General features: G+C 40.2%; 1 protein-coding gene across 3 annotated transcripts in view; it reads right to left on the reverse strand.

Moving 5' to 3' along the window:
- Positions 1 to 17,748, reverse strand: part of wdpcp (WD repeat containing planar cell polarity effector) — an 83,571-nt gene that overhangs the window by 51,102 nt on the left and 14,721 nt on the right. For all 3 annotated transcript variants that reach the window (XM_053510606.1, XM_053510607.1, XM_053510608.1), the window contains 3 exons: positions 5,492 to 5,568; positions 3,980 to 4,024; positions 3,236 to 3,286 (listed from right to left, as the gene is read on the reverse strand). In XM_053510606.1, coding sequence (XP_053366581.1) covers positions 3,236 to 3,286; positions 3,980 to 4,024; positions 5,492 to 5,568 — 173 coding nt within the window. The remainder of the gene's footprint in view (positions 1 to 3,235; positions 3,287 to 3,979; positions 4,025 to 5,491; positions 5,569 to 17,748) is intronic.

The raw sequence follows: 17,748 nt of genomic DNA on the forward strand, positions 1-17,748 counted from the left end.
CACTCTGCTGACACAGAGACACAAACGGACAGGAACAGATTCTTAAGGCTCTGATCAATGGATTTTCAGACACTTTGTATAAATTTATAAATACATTAATCTTCACCAATACGTCTCGGGTTTCATGCAGCGCTGCGGGTCATGTGCATCTTGAAACAAAAATCTAACTCTCATTTGTTTGCATTGCATTGATTCGATAACTTTACAGTCCCAAAAAAGCATTTGTGCATCTTAGTTCATCTACATGAAAATTCTAGATGTTAAACGGATCTTTAAAATTGCAAAAAATTCTGTGCAGGTGTATTTAAATAAAAAACTTTTAAATTTTTCCCATTTTTTTTTACTCATGGAATCTCTATGAAACATTTTTGCACAACCTGGTAATAATAATGAAGCTGTAGAACAAGGCGTCTACTGTATAACAGCATACGTTAGTGCATATGCAAAATCTCAGGTTCATATCAATGCATCTACTGTAACACACACCTAATTATAGAAATGAAAGAGGAAAAAATTAAGCATTGTGCATTAAGAAGTATAAATGTTCTTTAATTAGCTGAAAAAAAACGCCAGTAATTAGCAAACCATTGTGGTATAAGGGGAATAAAACACTCGGCGCTGTGCTCTTACAGTATTTTGCTCTCCTTTCTCTCTCCTCTTTTCTTCCACACAAGCAGCGAAAAACTAAAGCGTGTGTAAACACTGACCCACTTCAAAGTGAAACAGCGATTAACTCATGGGCCCTCTGAAGTCAGAACAAGTACTTTAGTTACCGTGTAGGCTTAATATGCTTTATTAACTAATAACCTACTGGAGGAAAAGGCGCAGTTTTTCCCCCCACACTGGAGAGTTATTCAATCGTCTATGTGTGTGTGTGCGCGTGTGTGTGTGCGCCTCAGGGGGATAAACTCAAAGTTACCGTAACATATTAAAACACGCTGGTGTAAAATGTGCTGTCACACTCACGAAAACCTCATCTGCCTCCCACGAAACACACACACACACACACACACACACACACACACACACACAGAGTTAATTGAATTTCTGTGCTCATGTGTTTGTATTAACAGGTTAACGTGAGCCGAGCCGAGGTTGAGAGGCTCCTTTTTGGAAATTTGCCCTTAAAGGATTCCAATTTGTGTGCGCGCATGTGTGCGTGTGTGTGTGTGTGCGTGTGTGTGTGCGTGCACGCTATTAAGAAACAGACCCCCGTCCTTAAAAAAGAGATTCATAAATACATGAATATTAATGAAGGAGAGATAGAGAGAGAGGAAGGGTGTGTTAAGGATGAGTGTGTCTCTCCTGATAAGGGACTTTTTGTCCCTCTGAAGTCTCTGAGGATTATTTATTTATTTATTTATTTACTTACCATTTTTGTGGGATGATAGATCTGTTATTACTTACACATGCAAGTATTACATATCAAATATACATACACATACAGTATATATATACACACACTGTATATATACACACACACACACACACACACACACACACACATCTATACACACAAACAGTATATTTATTTTAATTGCAAAGTAAACTGTATAGTGTTATACTGCAACATGAGAGATATTTTTTACATTAATAGGAAGCAACATCAGTGTCTTATTAGTAACTGTAATATACAGCGTCAGCCAAAAAATATATATACACTTCAGGAAAAGAAAAATATTATGATGTATATTATATTATTATAATTTTATTAATATTATAATAATATTGTCGTAATATATTTAAATTGTTATATATATATATATATATATATATATATATATATATATATATATATATATATATATTACACTGTATACACACACACACACACAGAGGATATAGAATACATATATTATTATTACTTTTTTTTATTATCCATATGAAACAGAAAATGTGTGCGTCAAAGGAGCAACTTCTAAAGTTTATGCAACATGGAAGTCACCAATCTTGCTTCCTTAAAAAATATACTAATTTCAGATTCAGATGGTTTTATATCCGCCCCCAAAATGGCCTTTTTTGTGTTATACCGTCTTGCGTTAAACAATAATCACTTAAAATGCAAATTATTAATATTTCTTTAGGAGTATTGTCACTAAAATTGGTGTAACATTCTAGAACCATGTGGCATGTAAAAATTGGTGCCTAAATTGAAGCATTCTGGTTTTTGTTAAAAGCTTAAAAAGCAAAACATCTGTAGTGTCCGTAACCATGTCAAATTCATGTTGCAATATCTTAACACTTTTGCATTTTGGAATAATACACTTTTTCAGGTTTATGTCTTTCCATGTAAAATCTAAACTGGCCAAGTTTCAGCTGAATGACAGTTAAGACCGTTGAAAGATTTGAATTATAAAAAGTTCTGAACACTACGGACATAAAAGGGCTTGGAATTGTATTTAGCAAATAGGTTTCTTTTTAACTGATAAAAATATGAATGTGCGCATATTAAAAAAAAAATTTAAACATGGATAGGCAAATAAGAAGCATTAAGTATTATGAAAAATGATGATATATGATCTTTTCTGAAAAAGACCCCCCCAGTAGCTCATCCATTTATTTCAATGGGGTCACGTTGCTAAAACAAACTCCACAATCTTTCTTGACAAAAAAAGACATAAGACAATATTTTTTCTTGCTTTATGTCTTTTCCACATCAATTAATTGATTTTTCTAGAAAGTTTTGCTAAATAAATTGAAAAATAAAATAAATAAATAAAGCACATCTGTTCTGTATCGCCTAACATCAACAGGTCTAAACGTGCTAAATGCTCAAGCTAACGTATAAACTCTGCCACTACTGATACATGTCCACTACACAGTGTCTATCTAATGAACTACTTGACAAATAGAGAATCAGACCCACATAAATAACTAATAACTCATACAAGACAGGATTAGTCACTTATGTGTAATTAAAATATAATAAATGTAAAGTGTAACTATGGCGTAGGGTGTAGATTATGTGCACGGGGTGTTTGGTGAAAATGTTCAGAAGCATGTTTAAACTTGTACTAAACTTAAAAAGATATTATCTTGACAAGACACACACTTTCTGCCATGTTTTTGGCTTTTTAAATGCCCAACTATTTATATTTTATGTTTATTTGCTCAAAAAGAACTGATATGTCCCCCTTTTTAATATATAGATAATTTATTAGGACACACACACACACACACACACACACACACACAGAACGTAGAGAGATGATTACAAAAAAGGAAGAGGACTCACTCTCGGCAAAGTGCTGCTTCTCACTGTAGTAATGCTGATCTGCAGGAAGGACTGCAGAGAGAGAGAGAGAGAGAGAGAGAGAGAGAGAGAGAGAACCATGAAAAACTAATACAGTTCTGCTTCTTCAGCTAAAATGAGGTGTGTGTGCCAAATCGAGTGAGTGAGTGAGTGTATATCTCGGCATCCTGACAGATCGTGTGTGCTTAAACTCATGAAGAAACTCGAATCGATTCATCAGTCTTAGAAACGGAAACACTAACGTGTGCAGTGCATGATGGGTTTATAGGACCTCGGTTTCATACTGGTCCAAACTTAGATTCACACACACAGACACACACTTTCGGACGGCCCGTCAATCGCTTCATCATGGTAGAGCTGCTGCACCCTCTGGTGGACATGAATCGAGGAAGCAGGCCTCACACACACACACACACACACACACACACACATTTGGTTGTAGTTTACATAAACTAATGAGTCTATATAATGTATATATGACTTAGAGTGTGTACTAAGTTATTCATATAAAGGGCCATTTACAGTTACGAGGCTACTGACTGTAGTCCCCCTGCTGTTATACACGTGCTAGAGTGTGTGTGTGTGTGTGTGTGTGTGTGTGTGAGAGAGAGAGAATGAGAGAGACAGAGAGAGAGACTAAATGCCTGGATGAGCCATGAGTCAGCAGCCAAGTGAAAGTGTGTTAAAGAGAGTGAGGGAACGAGAGAATTAATATTACACACTTACCTGGTTCCCCTTTCTCATAAAACTGGAACGTGCCAATATCTGTATCTGTAAAAAGGGAAAGAGAAAGAAAGTGCGAGAAAGAAAGTAAGACATTAAGAGATAAGAAGAGAAAGAAGGAGAGAGATAAATAGAGAGACAGGGAGAAAAAGAGAGCAAGACAAAAACGTATACACAGAGAGAGAGAGAGAGAGAGACAGGAAGATAGGAAGAGAGGGAGACGAGAGAAAGCGAAAGAGGGAGACAGACGATTATTATTATTATTATTATTATTATTATTATTTGGTATGCATTCCCTTTTTATAATGTTCACAAATGCCACTTTATCTCTGACTTTAACTAAATGTCTGTACTCTTTAATTTTATACTATTCTGTTTTAATCTTCTCTCTTTTTTATTTTTGTTAATCTTTTCTTCATTATTTTCATTAATCTAAACAGAAAGGAGAGAACAGAACACAAACATCACAAGAAAAGAAAAAAACGAAAGTAAAAATAGGACAGAACAGAAGAATAATGCAACAGAATTTTTTTGTTAATTATACTTACTGTACAAATTATTACAAGTCTTTAATTATTATTAAGATCATTACAAGTGAAGTGATTATATAAGTTATACAGAACAGAAGAAATATGTAAAAAAATTAAAACAGAATTAAGACTATAATAAAAAAAACATTAGAAACAAAAAATTACTCTTGTAAAACCCAAAAACTAAATAAAAATGAAAATATTACATAACAAAACTTACCCCAAAATAATACAAAAATAATACTAATAAATAAGTGAAATAACAAAAAAAACTAAACATAAACAATACATCAGAACACAGCAATAAATTAAGAGAGAACGAAAATGGAAAAAAAGAACAAAACAGAAAAGAATGCAACAGAATTTTTAAAAAGTTATTTAGAACAAAACAGAATTTAAAAAACAAACAAGAAAACAAAAGAGAAAACAACAGACTGAAATAAAACAAAACACTGCAGAAGGGAAAAGAAAAGAGGGAAAATAAAATAAATATAGTTAAGACTAAAATAGGAAAATAAAGTTAAAATAAAAACAAACAAAGGAAATGAACAAAATAATCAATTATAAAAGGAAATTAAAAAGAATGAAGTAGGGGAAGAAATATTAAAATTAAATAAAAATGAAAAAATAATAAAAAACAAAACAGCGGAATATAACTAGGCAACATTAAAAAAGTGAACAAAATTAAATTATCTAATGAAAAAAAAATAAAAAATATAAAAAAAATTGAAGAGAAGGGGAAAAAAAGAAACAAAAAATAGAACATAAAAAAATTATAATAATACAAAATTGAATTAAATAAAATTAAAACGAATAAAAAAGAAAAGTGAAAAGGGGCGGGGCTTAATGTGTGTTTTAAAGAGAGGAACAGCTGTAAGGGAGAAAAACAGTGAGAGTCTGTTATATACACACATGCATGTATTACTCTGAGAAGACGGTGCTCTGTGTGTGTGTGTGTGTGTGTGTGTGTGTGTGTGTTAATTACCTTGCACATTCAGACTGCTCCTTGAGGACCACAGGTTCAGCTCGGCTAAGCAGAACGCCATCAGATGACACAGACGCCTTCAAGAGATGTGCAAGAGGAAGAGATGGTGAAAAGGAGAAAGAAGAAAGTGAACAATGAGTGTGTGTGTGTGAGAGAGAAAGGGAGAGAGAGAGAAACATACACATCACCCACTTCGCAGTTAAAGTGTATCATTCTTAGAACTTTTCGGTGCATATCTGAACCCTGGACGCGCACTTGACTCCTCCAACCCCCCTGGATGAGGGTCAGGGGGTAGTTGGGGTTCCTGCGTGCGGACAGCGTAAGCGTTCTCCTCATTTCGCCTTTCACTCAAACTCAGTCCTGACCTTTTAATTTCCATCTGACACCTCGCTTGATTCAATTTGCCCCGTTACCCCGCTACATTTTAAATAACCACCGCGGTGCTTGATTGCTTTTAAATAAACCGACGGTTGGTGGAGGTAGATGGAAATTAAGAAAGAAGGGCAGGAGGATGTAGGGAAGGTGGGTCCAATGAATGAGTGATGATAAACTTAATCTAGACCTGATTAAATACATGGAGGAAAAAAAAAAAAGAAAAAGGAAGAATGAGGAAGTCTTGAAGCTGCGGGCACGAGAGACTCGCTAGCATGTTAATGTAGACGGAGACGAGCGGAGGGAGCGCGTGAGGTGATGGATTGAGAAAGGTAAAGGGAAAATAAGAGGGTGCGGAAGAGATAAGACTTTGATAACGACTCGATTTGCCTAGACTTTAATTACGTTAGCGTTTATATCTCAGCAGGAGGCCGGAGTCGGTCTGTCCTCATTCTAAAGCGTTTCATTAAATCTGAGATTTAGATTCAGATTGGTAAAATGTGGTACCGTTTACGTTCAGAACAAAGTCTGGAGGCCTTCAAGGTCACTTCTAGCCAGAAGACTGCAAAGAGTAATGAATAATGTTGAAGAAATATCACATGAGATGGAGTGCTGTTGTACTGAATATCAGCGCGGCTGGGACGCTGTCGTAGGCATGAGGGCGCTGCGTGTGTACTGAAGATAATCAGAGCAGTGCTGATATTCAGTATTTCACAAAACAGGAAGGGCCCTTGATCAGTGGTTAGAGAGCCATTTGAGCCTGTTGTGTTGGGAGAAAGTTATCTTTGTAGCCGTAAATAAAAGAATGGACGGTGCAAAGGCGATTCAGAATAACGGAAGCAAATATCGGAAGTGTCGAAGTTTTACAATGACAATGTTATCAGGGTTTTTTACAGTCCTGTTCCACATGTTTGGGCCATTAAAGTTGAGTATTGTAATAAAGTTGGGTATTGTATAAATAAAGCTGAGCATTGCATGGTGTCGTGTTCTTGTTCGCACATTTGCATGTGCACTTTATGGTGTTTTTTTGCTGTCTTTTATAAACAAGTTACACGTTTGTGTTTACGCCATGTTTTAGCAACTTTTGTTAATGTATTGAGTTAATTAGTTTCGTCTCAGCTAGTCAGCTAATTAGGCGTCTTAGTTAGCTAGCTATTTTTGTTCATTCATGTTGTATGTACAGTATGTAGCACCTTGGTTAAGGAGGAACGTTGTTTCGTTTCACTGTGTATTGAACTGCGTGTGGTTGAAATGACAATAAAAGCCTACTTGACCAAAGGAGTTCTTGGGAGGCCAGCGTTTCAGACGTGAAGCAGGCAGTTTGATTGTGGCTCCAACTTACTGAGAAAACATTCTACCTTGATGGTATCCAGGCACTGATGAAACACTGGGATAACAACATTAGTGTAGCGGGGGATTATAGAGAGAAATAAAGAGCGCTTTGATAACTCTCCTAACTATGATCAGTACAATAAAAAAAAAGTCCTGGTTTGACTTGAACAGCCTTCGTAGCACTGGTTTTGCTGCATCTAAAAAAGTGATGATCCAGTTGATGTTAATATTTTTAAGAAAGAATAAATAAATAAAATTGAAACAAGATGATAACATGCGTACAATGCTGAAGAGATATGATAATCGCATGAGATCACGGACGTACCGTATACGGGTCGGAAGATGCTCGAGCGGATGTTACAAGGCTGTAGTTAATCGATACCATGATACCAGGAAACTGTAGTATTTGTACATTCCGATATTGCACCAAATCGTTAAATGTAACAGAAGAGACACTGCAGAGGAAATGATTTTTTATACCTGCTGTACTGCAACGCCACTAATACACTAGATGGTATTTTCCCTACATATCTAATGTAATTATAAAAAGAAAAAAAAGTGCATTATTTTAATTTGTAAAACCTGAATTACCGTATAATGATGGGAAAATTGGTCTGGTGAAGTGGAACAATCACTTAATGGTGTAAAGTTACACATTTCTGTTTTACGCCATGTTTTAACAAGCGATTTTATCATACCACGATTTTAAAGTCTGTATGTGAATAAACACGAGTGTGTTTTGATCGGTGGCATTCCAGAGCAGCGACACTGATCTTTGAACCCTTCTCCGATTTCTTCGGGCTAATTTTAGAAGGATGAGAGACGGGTGTCAGGTGTAGCAAAAAGCCTTCAGCGTCAGTCACACTTTAAAAAGCGGGGAACTCGCCATGGCTGCATTTTTTATCATTTTTAAAAGTCTAATGAACCTTTTTTGGAACGGCTTGAAAATGAGTTGCGATGAAAACACACTCTCCTCGCTCACTCAAGAGCAGGCCTCTCCAGTGTGAGAGAGAGTGATGTTCATGCAGGCGCCATGGTGTTCATTTACACACACACACACACACACTTAACGTCTGTCTTTCTCACACACGCTGGAAGAAAACAGGACTGTCAGGAACAGATGACGTCCTGCTTCACAGAAACACTCGTGGTTTTCACCCCGAGCGCACGCTAATTGCACCTTTTTCTCTTCATGCTCACAGACAGCCTGTCTCAACGAGATGACCTTGGCACAGACAAAGAGAAAACCTGGACGTACACACACACACACACACACACACCTGTTTGACTATCATCGACGACATTAGCCACGTCTATCAGGGCTGAGATTTTGCAAGGAAGAACCGCTTTAACTTTAAAGGTACCATATTTTTCTATTTCTTTACCATGTTAACACTTCCTCATAGTGTGTGTATATGTGTGTGTGTGTGTATGTGTGAGAGAGAGAGAGACTGCACTAAGAGCATGCATTTTTTTTTCATATCTTAAACTCCCTGATTCACTCCTTCTCCAAATGTGATGTTTCGGTCTCTATGTAAATGAGCTACGACTGAGCCACGCCCCTCCAGAGAACTGCAGACCTTCTGTAAGAAACAGCCTGGGGTGGCGCTGGGGGTGGGGGGACTTCTTATATGAGGTCACATTAGGGGGAAAATTTAACTGGCTTGTTTAAAGCCCAGCCCATGCAGAAATTTAGCACAAATAAAAAGCAGGGAATGTTTTATTCTTCTTTTGCATTTTGCATAATTGGTGCCCTTTAATGCAGAAATCCTACCCAAACCCATAATACAAGAATTCATTCTTCACTCATTTCTGTTTGTTTTTCATATTCACGTCTATCTACTGTATGTACACTACCAGTCAAAAGTCTGGACACACCTTCTAATTCCATGGACTTTCCCGATTTTTATTTCTCTCTACACTGTAAAACAATCCTGAATGCATCCAAAATACGCAATAATCTCCTTTGAACAGTTGATATTGAGATGTTTCTGCTCTGTAAATCCTTCATAACAGCTCTAATCTGAGGTGCTGGTGGTTAATTAGTGATTTCTGAGGCTGGTGACTCTAAATGAACTTCTAGTACGTTCTGGTCTTGTTGTCCTGGGAAGGTGAGAGACAGTTTCATCATCATGTGATGTTTGATGGGTTTTGCAAATTTTCAATTCAATTCAATTAAATTTTATTTGTATAGCGCTTTTAGCAATTTTCATTGCCGCAAAGCAGCTTTACACAGTCAAAAGAATTATTTAAGTTTGTATGAAATGTGAATTTGTATGAATCAAAATGGTCAGTTTGTCCCTGTCCCCAAATGCACTTGACACAATACCGTTCTTGCGAGAACTGTTCATGTCGTAAACTGTTAGTGTTATTTAATTACCTAATCCCATATGTGTTATTTTATCATTTAAAAAAAATCCAGTTTATTGTTCTAAAATGTAGAAAATTAATCCAAACTTGTGACTGGTATCTATTAGGGATGGGAATTACAGGGAACACCTGATACAAGATTATCACGATACCTAAGATCGATCCATCCATCCATCCATCCATCCATGTCCTCTCCTTGAATCAATCCTGCTTTGTTCCTTCTGTTTCACTAGTTCTCCTTCGCTCACTCACACCACCCTGACCCTCAGTGTTTTCTAGTCAGTCACCCCTCCCCCCCCTTATTAAGCCTAAGGGTGTGCAAACTTTTGGACTTTTGGACCAAACATTTTTTACAATTTTGCCATTTCTTGCTGTATTGTTTGTTCATTTACTGACACACTGAAGGCTAGCAGACGCAGCGACACCGGAGCGCTAATCGTCACTATTCCCGCGTTTGAAACAGAGCGACACCTTTTCGACTCGTTTCAGGGGAAATTGGGTTTCTCTTCAAGCGTAAAATAGAAGATGGGAGGAAACGCTGACTCATCCTTAAAGCTTCTGGAGGAAAAAAAAATAAACAGATGAAAGGATGCTCTTATGTCAGTAAACTTGTTAAGAGCAGGTGCTGCTGCTAGCGCTTTCGGCGTGCCGTTCTTATTCGGCCATTTTCCTCTGGTGAAGGAGTTTTTTTTTTTTAACAGAGAAAAGCGTAGACGAAATGGAAGAGAGGGAAAATTTTGTCTCAGGGTTTTCCCTCATTTTATTTAGACATCCAGGCGGCTGGGCCATGGCTGCAGATAAGACTTAGCGTGCTCAGCAACGCTAGTGTGTTAGCGTCCTCTGCGCTAACTGGCCTGTCACGCTAACTGGCCTGAAAGGTGAAGAGAGCTGCTGTTCTGCTGCAGACGCAATTTAACCGCCGGGATTTCACTGCTTTTCTACAGACATCAGCGGTTTGTTCCTAATGGACCGATGGACCGGAGGATGGACAGACAGAATGTGCAAAAGATTTTTTTTGTTTGCTATAAACTCTTTCACCTTATTAACCTAATAAAAAATGTAACCTTCCTTCCTAAATTTTCTTTTTCTTTCATTTCTTTCTAGTTTATTTCTTTATCGCCAGTCTTCTCCTTCTTAGTTCATTTTTTATTTGTTCTCTTTTGCGCCTTTTTCCTGCTTTTGTACTCTACCTGTCCTCTCCCGTCTCTTTCTCTCTTATTAGTGGTGCTTGCAAAGCATCACTATTGTTATCTTGCAGGCTTATTATTTTTATTATTAGTGGTGCTTGCAAAGCATCACTACTATTCTCTTGCGAACTTATTATTTTTATTTTTATTATTATTATTCTTCCGGACAAAAGTTCGGCGCGTAACTAGTCCCGCACCGTTTGTCGTAGACCCATGAATGAGGTGTCAAATCGTGCGGCCTAATCGGGAATGGGGTGCTATGACTTTTCTAAGGGGTGGGTGGTTAATTGCCCCCGCAGGGGGCAATTAACCGCCCCGAAAAGTCCCATAGACTTAACATTGAGGCCAACTTTGACGGCTTGTAGCGCAGAGAGGGGATTTTGTAGAAACGTGAAATTTACAACATTTGAAGATGTTTGCAACCTGTGTCAGAAGATACCCGGCACAGGGGGATACGTTCGACCCCCGGGGCAAGAGGGGTCCCCAAAGTTGCCCCATAGAATTTGAATGGGGATTTTGGCCACTTTGCCCATTGACTTATAATGGGAATTTAAAAAAATTACTAGTGCCGCACCGTTCGTCGTAGACCCATGAATGAGGTGTCAACCCGTGCGGCTTATTCGGGAGTAGGGTGCTTTGACTGTTTGAAGGGGTGGGTGGTTAATTGCCCCCGCAGGGGGCAATTAACCACCCACAGACTTAACACTGACAACAAATTTGACTGAGTCTTGCACCGTTCGTCGTAGACACATGAATGAGGTGTCAAACCGTGCGGCTTACTCGGGAGTAGGGTGCTCTGACTGTTTGAAGGGGTGGGTGGTTAATTGCCCCCGCAGGGGGCAATTAACCACCCACAAACTTAACATTGAGACCAACTTTGACCGAGTACCATGAGTGAGGTGTCAAACTGTGCGGCCCATTTTCGGGAACGGGGTGCTGTGACTTTTCTAAGGGGTGGGTGGTTAATTGCCCCCGCAGGGGGCAATTAACCACACACACACTTAACATTGATTTAACTGTGGAACCGACTGTCGTAGAGACACTCTTTTGCATATATCATCATGCTCATAAGCCACGCCCCCTAGCACCCTCATTAGCATGCTGTTAGCATGATGCTAACGCGATTAGCATTTTGCTAGCATGATGCTAACAAAATTAGCATCTTGCTAGCGGTATGCTAATTTCATCAGCACATCGCTAGCATGATGCTAACGCTATTAGCATGTTGCTAGCATTATGCTAACTTTTCGCTAATAACATGTATAGAATGTTCCTAGCATCATGCTAGTGTAATTAGCATGATGTTTAGCTGATTAGCATGGTGCTAGCTTGATGCTAGCTATATTAGCATGTTGCTATCAAGATCCCATTGTCGTGGAGATATGGACGGCCAGAGTTTCGCCACGGCAAGCACCACTCACATTTTCTTCAGGAAATGTACCTCTCTAGTTTTTTTTTTTATTCTTCTTCCGTATGAAAGTTCGGCGCGTAACTAGTCCCGCACCGTTTGTCGTAGACCCATGAGTGAGGTGTCAAATCGTGCGGCCTATACGGGAATGGGGTGCTATGACTTTTCTAAGGGGTGGGCGGTTAATTGCCCCCGCAGGGGGCAATTAACCGCCCCAAAAATCCCATTGACTTAACATGGAGACCAACTTTGACAGATTGTAGCGCAGAGAGTGAATTTTGTAGAGACGTCAGATTTACCACATTTAAAGAGGTTTGCAGCCTGTGTCAGAAGATACCCGGCACAGGGGGATAAGTTCGACCCCCGGGGCAAGAGAGGTCCCCAAAGTTGCCCCATAGAATTTGAATGGGGATTTTGGCAACTTTGCCCATTGACTTATAATGGGAATTTTAAAAAATTACTAGTGCCGCACTGTTCGTCGTAGACCCATGAATGAGGTGTCAACCCGTGCGGCTTATTCGGGAGTAGGGTGCTTTGACTGTTTGAAGGGGTGGGTGGTTAATTGCCCCCGCAGGGGGCAAATAACCACCCACAGACAACAAATGACAACAAATTTGACTGAGTCCTGCACCGTTCGTCGTAGACCCATGAATGAGGTGTCAAACCGTGCGGCTTAATCGGGAGTAGGGTGCTCTCACTGTTTGAAGGGGTGGGTGGTTAATTGCCCCCGCAGGGGGCAATTAACCACCCACAGACTTAACATTGAGACCAACTTTGACCGAGTACCATGAGTGAGGTGTCAAACTGTGCGGCCCATTTTCGGGAACAGGGTGCTGTGACTTTTCTGAGGGGTGGGTGGTTAATTGCCCCCGCAGGGGGCAATTAACCGCCCACAGACTTAACACTGAGAACAACTTTGACTGAGTCTTGCACCGTTCGTCGTAGACCCATGAATGAGGTGTCAAACCGTGCGGCTTATTCGGGAGTAGGCTGCTTTGACTCTTTGAAGGGGTGGGTGGTTAATTGCCCCCTGCGGGGGCAATTAACCACCCACAGACTTAACATTGAGACCAACTTTGACTGAGTCCCATGAGTGAGGTGTCAAACCGTGCGGCCCATCTTCGGGAACGGGGTGCTGTGACTTTTCTAAGGGGTGGGTGGTTAATTGCCCCCGCAGGGGGCAATTAACCACCCACAGACTTAACATTGATTTAACTGTGGAACCGACTGTCGTAGAGACACTCTTTTGCATTTATCATCATGCTCATAAGCCACGCCCCCTAGCACCCTCATTAGCATGCTGTTAGCATGATGCTAACGCGATTAGCATTTTGCTAGCATGATGCTAACAAAATTAGCATCTTGCTAGCGTTATGCTAATTTCATCAGCACATCGCTAGCATGATGCTAACGCTATTAGCATGTCGCTAGCATTATGCTAACTTTTCGCTAATAACATGTATAGAATGTTCCTAGCATCATGCTAGTGTAATTAGCATGATGTTTAGCTGATTAGCATGGTGCTAGCTTGATGCTAGCTATATAGCATGTTGCTATCAAGATCCCATTGTCGTAGAGATATGGACGGCCAGAGTTTCGCCACGGCAAGCACCACTCACATTTTCTTCAGGAAATGTACCTTTCTAGTTTTTATTCTTCTTCCGTATGAAAGTTCGGCGCGTAACTAGTCCCGCACCGTTTGTCGTAGACCCCTGAGTAAGGTGTCAAATCGTGCGGCCTATACGGGAATGGGGTGCTATGACTTTTATAAGGGGTGGGCGGTTAATTGCCCCCGCAGGGGGCAATTAACCGCCCGAAAAATCCCATTGACTTAACATTGAGACCAACTTTGACGGATTATAGCGCAGAGAGTGAATTTTGTAGAGACATCAAACTTACCAGATTTGAAGAGGTTTGCAGCCTGTGCCAGAAGATAACCCGCACAGGGGGATAAGTTCGACCCCCAGGGCAAGAGAGGTCCCCAAAGTTGCCCCATAGAATTTGAATGGGGATTTTGGCGACTTTGCCCATTGACTTATAATGGGAATTAAAAAAAATTACTAGTGCCGCACCGTTTGTCGTAGACCCATGAATGAGGTGTCAGCCCGTGCGGCTTATTCGGGAGTAGGGTGCTTTGACTGTTTGAAGGGGTGGGTGGTTAATTGCCCCCGCAGGGGGCAATTAACCACCCACAGACTTAACACTGACAACAACTTTGACTGAATCCCGCACCGTTCGTCGTAGAGCCATGAATGAGGTGTCAAACTGTGCGGTTTATTCGGGAGTAGGGTGCTCTGACTGTTCGAAGGGGTGGGTGGTTAATTGCCCCCGCAGGGGGCAATTAACCACCCACAGACTTAACATTGAGACCAACTTTGACCGAGTACCATGAGTGAGGTGTCAAACCGTGCGGCCCATCTTCGGGAACGGGGTGCTGTGACTTTTCTGAGGGGTGGGTGGTTAATTGCCCCCGCAGGGGGCAATTAACCACCTACAGACTTAACACTGAGAACAACTTTGACTGAGTCTTGCACCGTTCGTCGTGGACCCATGAATGAGGTGTCAAACCGTGCCGCTTATTCGGGAGTAGGGTACTCTGACTGTTTGAAGGGGTGGGTGGTTAATTGCCCCCGCAGGGGGCAATTAACCACCCACAGACTTAACATTGAGACCAACTTTGACTGAGTCCCATGAGTAAGGTGTCAAACCGTGCGGCCCATCTTCGGGAACGGGGTGCTGTAACTTTTCTAAGGGGTGGGTGGTTAATTGCCCCCGCAGGGGGCAATTAACCACCTACAGACTTAACATTGATTTAACTGTGGATCTGACTGTCGTAGAGACACTCTTTTGCATTTATCATCATGCTCATGAGCCACGCCCCCTAGCACCCTCATTAGCATGCTGTTAGCATGATGCTAACGCGATTAGCATTTTGCTAGCATGATGCTAACAAAATTAGCATGTTTCTAGCTTTATGCTAATTTCATCAGCACATCGCTAGCATGATGCTAACGCTATTAGCATGTCGCTAGCATTATGCTAACTTTTCGCTAATCACATGTATAGAATGGTCCTAGCATCATGCTAGTGTAATTAGCATGATGTTTAGCTGATTAGCATGGTGCTAGCTTGATGCTAGCTATATTAGCATGTTGCTATCAAGATCCCATTGTCGTAGAGATATGGAGGGTTAGAGTTTCGCCACGGCAAGCACCACTCACATTTTCTTCAGGAAATGTACCTCTCTAGTTATTATTAATTCTTTCTTTTTTAAATAAATGTATTTTTCATTTATTCGTTCATCTATTTATCCAGTCTTCCCTTTTGTTCCTGTTTCTCTGGTGTCTCATTTTTCGTTCTATTTCTTTCTTTCTTCCTTAATTTTTGTCTTTCCTTCCTACTTTGTTCTTTATTTTTGTATTTCCTTCCTACTTTGCTTACCATTCCTTCCTTCCTTGTTTGTTCCCTCTTCCCTTATTTTATAATATCTTTCATTTTCATTATATCCTTTTTCCCCTTCTCTTTTTTATACCTTCCTTCTACTTTCTTTCCTCTCTTCCATTTTTACTTTTCTTCCTTCCTTTATTTTTGTATTTCCTTCCTACTTTGCTTACCATTTCTTCCTTCCTTGTTTGTTCCCTCTTCCCTCATTTTATAATATCTTTCATATTCATTATATCCTTTTTCCCCTTCTCTTTTTTATACCTTCCCTCTACTTTCTTTCCTCTCTTCCATTTTTACTTTTCTTCCTTCGTTTATTTTTCTGCTTCTTTATTATATCACTATTTTCTCTCTAGCTCTGCATTTCCTTCTTACACTCATTGTTAAAAGTGCATCTTTAAACTGTAAGTTTACACTCCCTTACAGTGTCTTGTTTACATCACACACACACACACACACACACACAACAGCGTCAGGTCGAGATCTAAGGGAGTGACGGGGAACACTTTGGGAGAAAAACTAAAGTAGATCTTGATTTATTTGTTTGTTTATTAGTTAACCAGTGTTGATGCATCAATTCCGATCTTATATTCAGCTATATATTTCCACAAGCTGCTGTATATCAAACCTGCTCATGATACATGATTTTTATGCATGTTTCAATGAATACGGACAGTTTCGACAGAACTGGGACACAAAACGCAGTAAATGAAATAGGACAGTAATCACCCTATTAGTGCGGAGATGAGGAGTTTGTTTCCCAATGATACCCCAGCGTGCTCTCTGGGTGAGAGGGGTAGTCACTCTCACCCCTGTCAAAGGATAGCAGATAGCATGTTGTGTGTTACACTCCCTGTCCAGTCTGTAACTGGGAGAACAGAGGTAATAGTAATGATCCCTGCTGACAGAGGAAGAAGTGGAACAGACCGGACAGAAGCGCAGTCTTTTAGGGAAAGAGAAAGAGTGCAGTTGCTGTTGTAGTGGTGTACTGGGGTTCAGCTTTCATTTGCTCCAGCGTCTTTCGTTTGTGCTCCTCTTTTGTTTATCCACTATATCGGTTTCCTTCTATCCATCCACACCTTTTCCATTTGTTTAAATTTGTATTCATTTGTAAATATTCTTCACATTTTGTGCGATTATTCGCCTTTCACGTTCTTGAACTCGGCTCGACTTGTGACTGCAGTCACTTAATGGTTCAGAACTGGAATTTCCTACAGTTTTGAATCTGAGTCTCCAATAACACATCTCCTGTTATACTGAACTTCCAGCCGCCTAACACACAGTATGACTGCAGAACAATCCCTACGATCCGTTATCACCCAGGTGAGGCCTGTTGAGTCTCTCAGGGTTTCCTCCTATCACCATCTCAGGCAGTTTTTCCTTGCTACCGTCACCCTCGGCTTGCTCATCAGGGGCAATCTGATCATTATGATTTATACATATTTTCTTACGCTTTTCATACTCATTTCCTTATTTAAAGCTGCTGGTCATAGTGTCATCGCTGTAAGTTTACTGCATCTCTATTCTGGAGCGCAGCGCAAGAACCTCGACTACGACAAGGGGGGATTTTTGATCAGGATTCGAGAATGTGTTGAGTAGCACCTCTGTATAATGCAGTGGTTCTCAAACATTCTCTGTCATTCCCCACTTAAGGGGGTGGGCGAATTTTCAAGCTCCACTTGTCAACAAAATGCCATAAATATAAAGATAAGAACATTTTTAAGGCTTGCCAACTGCGAGTGCAGTTTTACACGGAATTTGTGTGAATTACGCACAAATTTTTTACCAATGTGCTTTTCTTTAGTTACCGTTTGTATTTGAACAAATATCTGAAAAATGATATTCACACAAAAGGGACTTCACACAAACTCTCTTCCCCTTCGGTTAAATATCTTCCTGTACTCCGAGGCAATAGAGACTTCAAGCGTTAGAGGACGAGTTAAGAAAGCACGGAACAGACAGGTAAAGATGGAGTCAAGTGTTACAGACAATACGTGGAAGAGCCGTCATGTGGGGCATGACAGTGGTTTTGAAAGAGCCGCAGGACACGGTGGCGCCAGTGAACCAATAGAGAGAGACACACACACACCCACACACCCAGACACACGCACACACACACAGACACACGCACACACTGTGAGGTTCTT

This window comes from Clarias gariepinus, chromosome 13, assembly GCF_024256425.1.
Source record: "Clarias gariepinus isolate MV-2021 ecotype Netherlands chromosome 13, CGAR_prim_01v2, whole genome shotgun sequence".
NCBI classification, from domain to species: Eukaryota; Metazoa; Chordata; class Actinopteri; order Siluriformes; family Clariidae; genus Clarias; species Clarias gariepinus.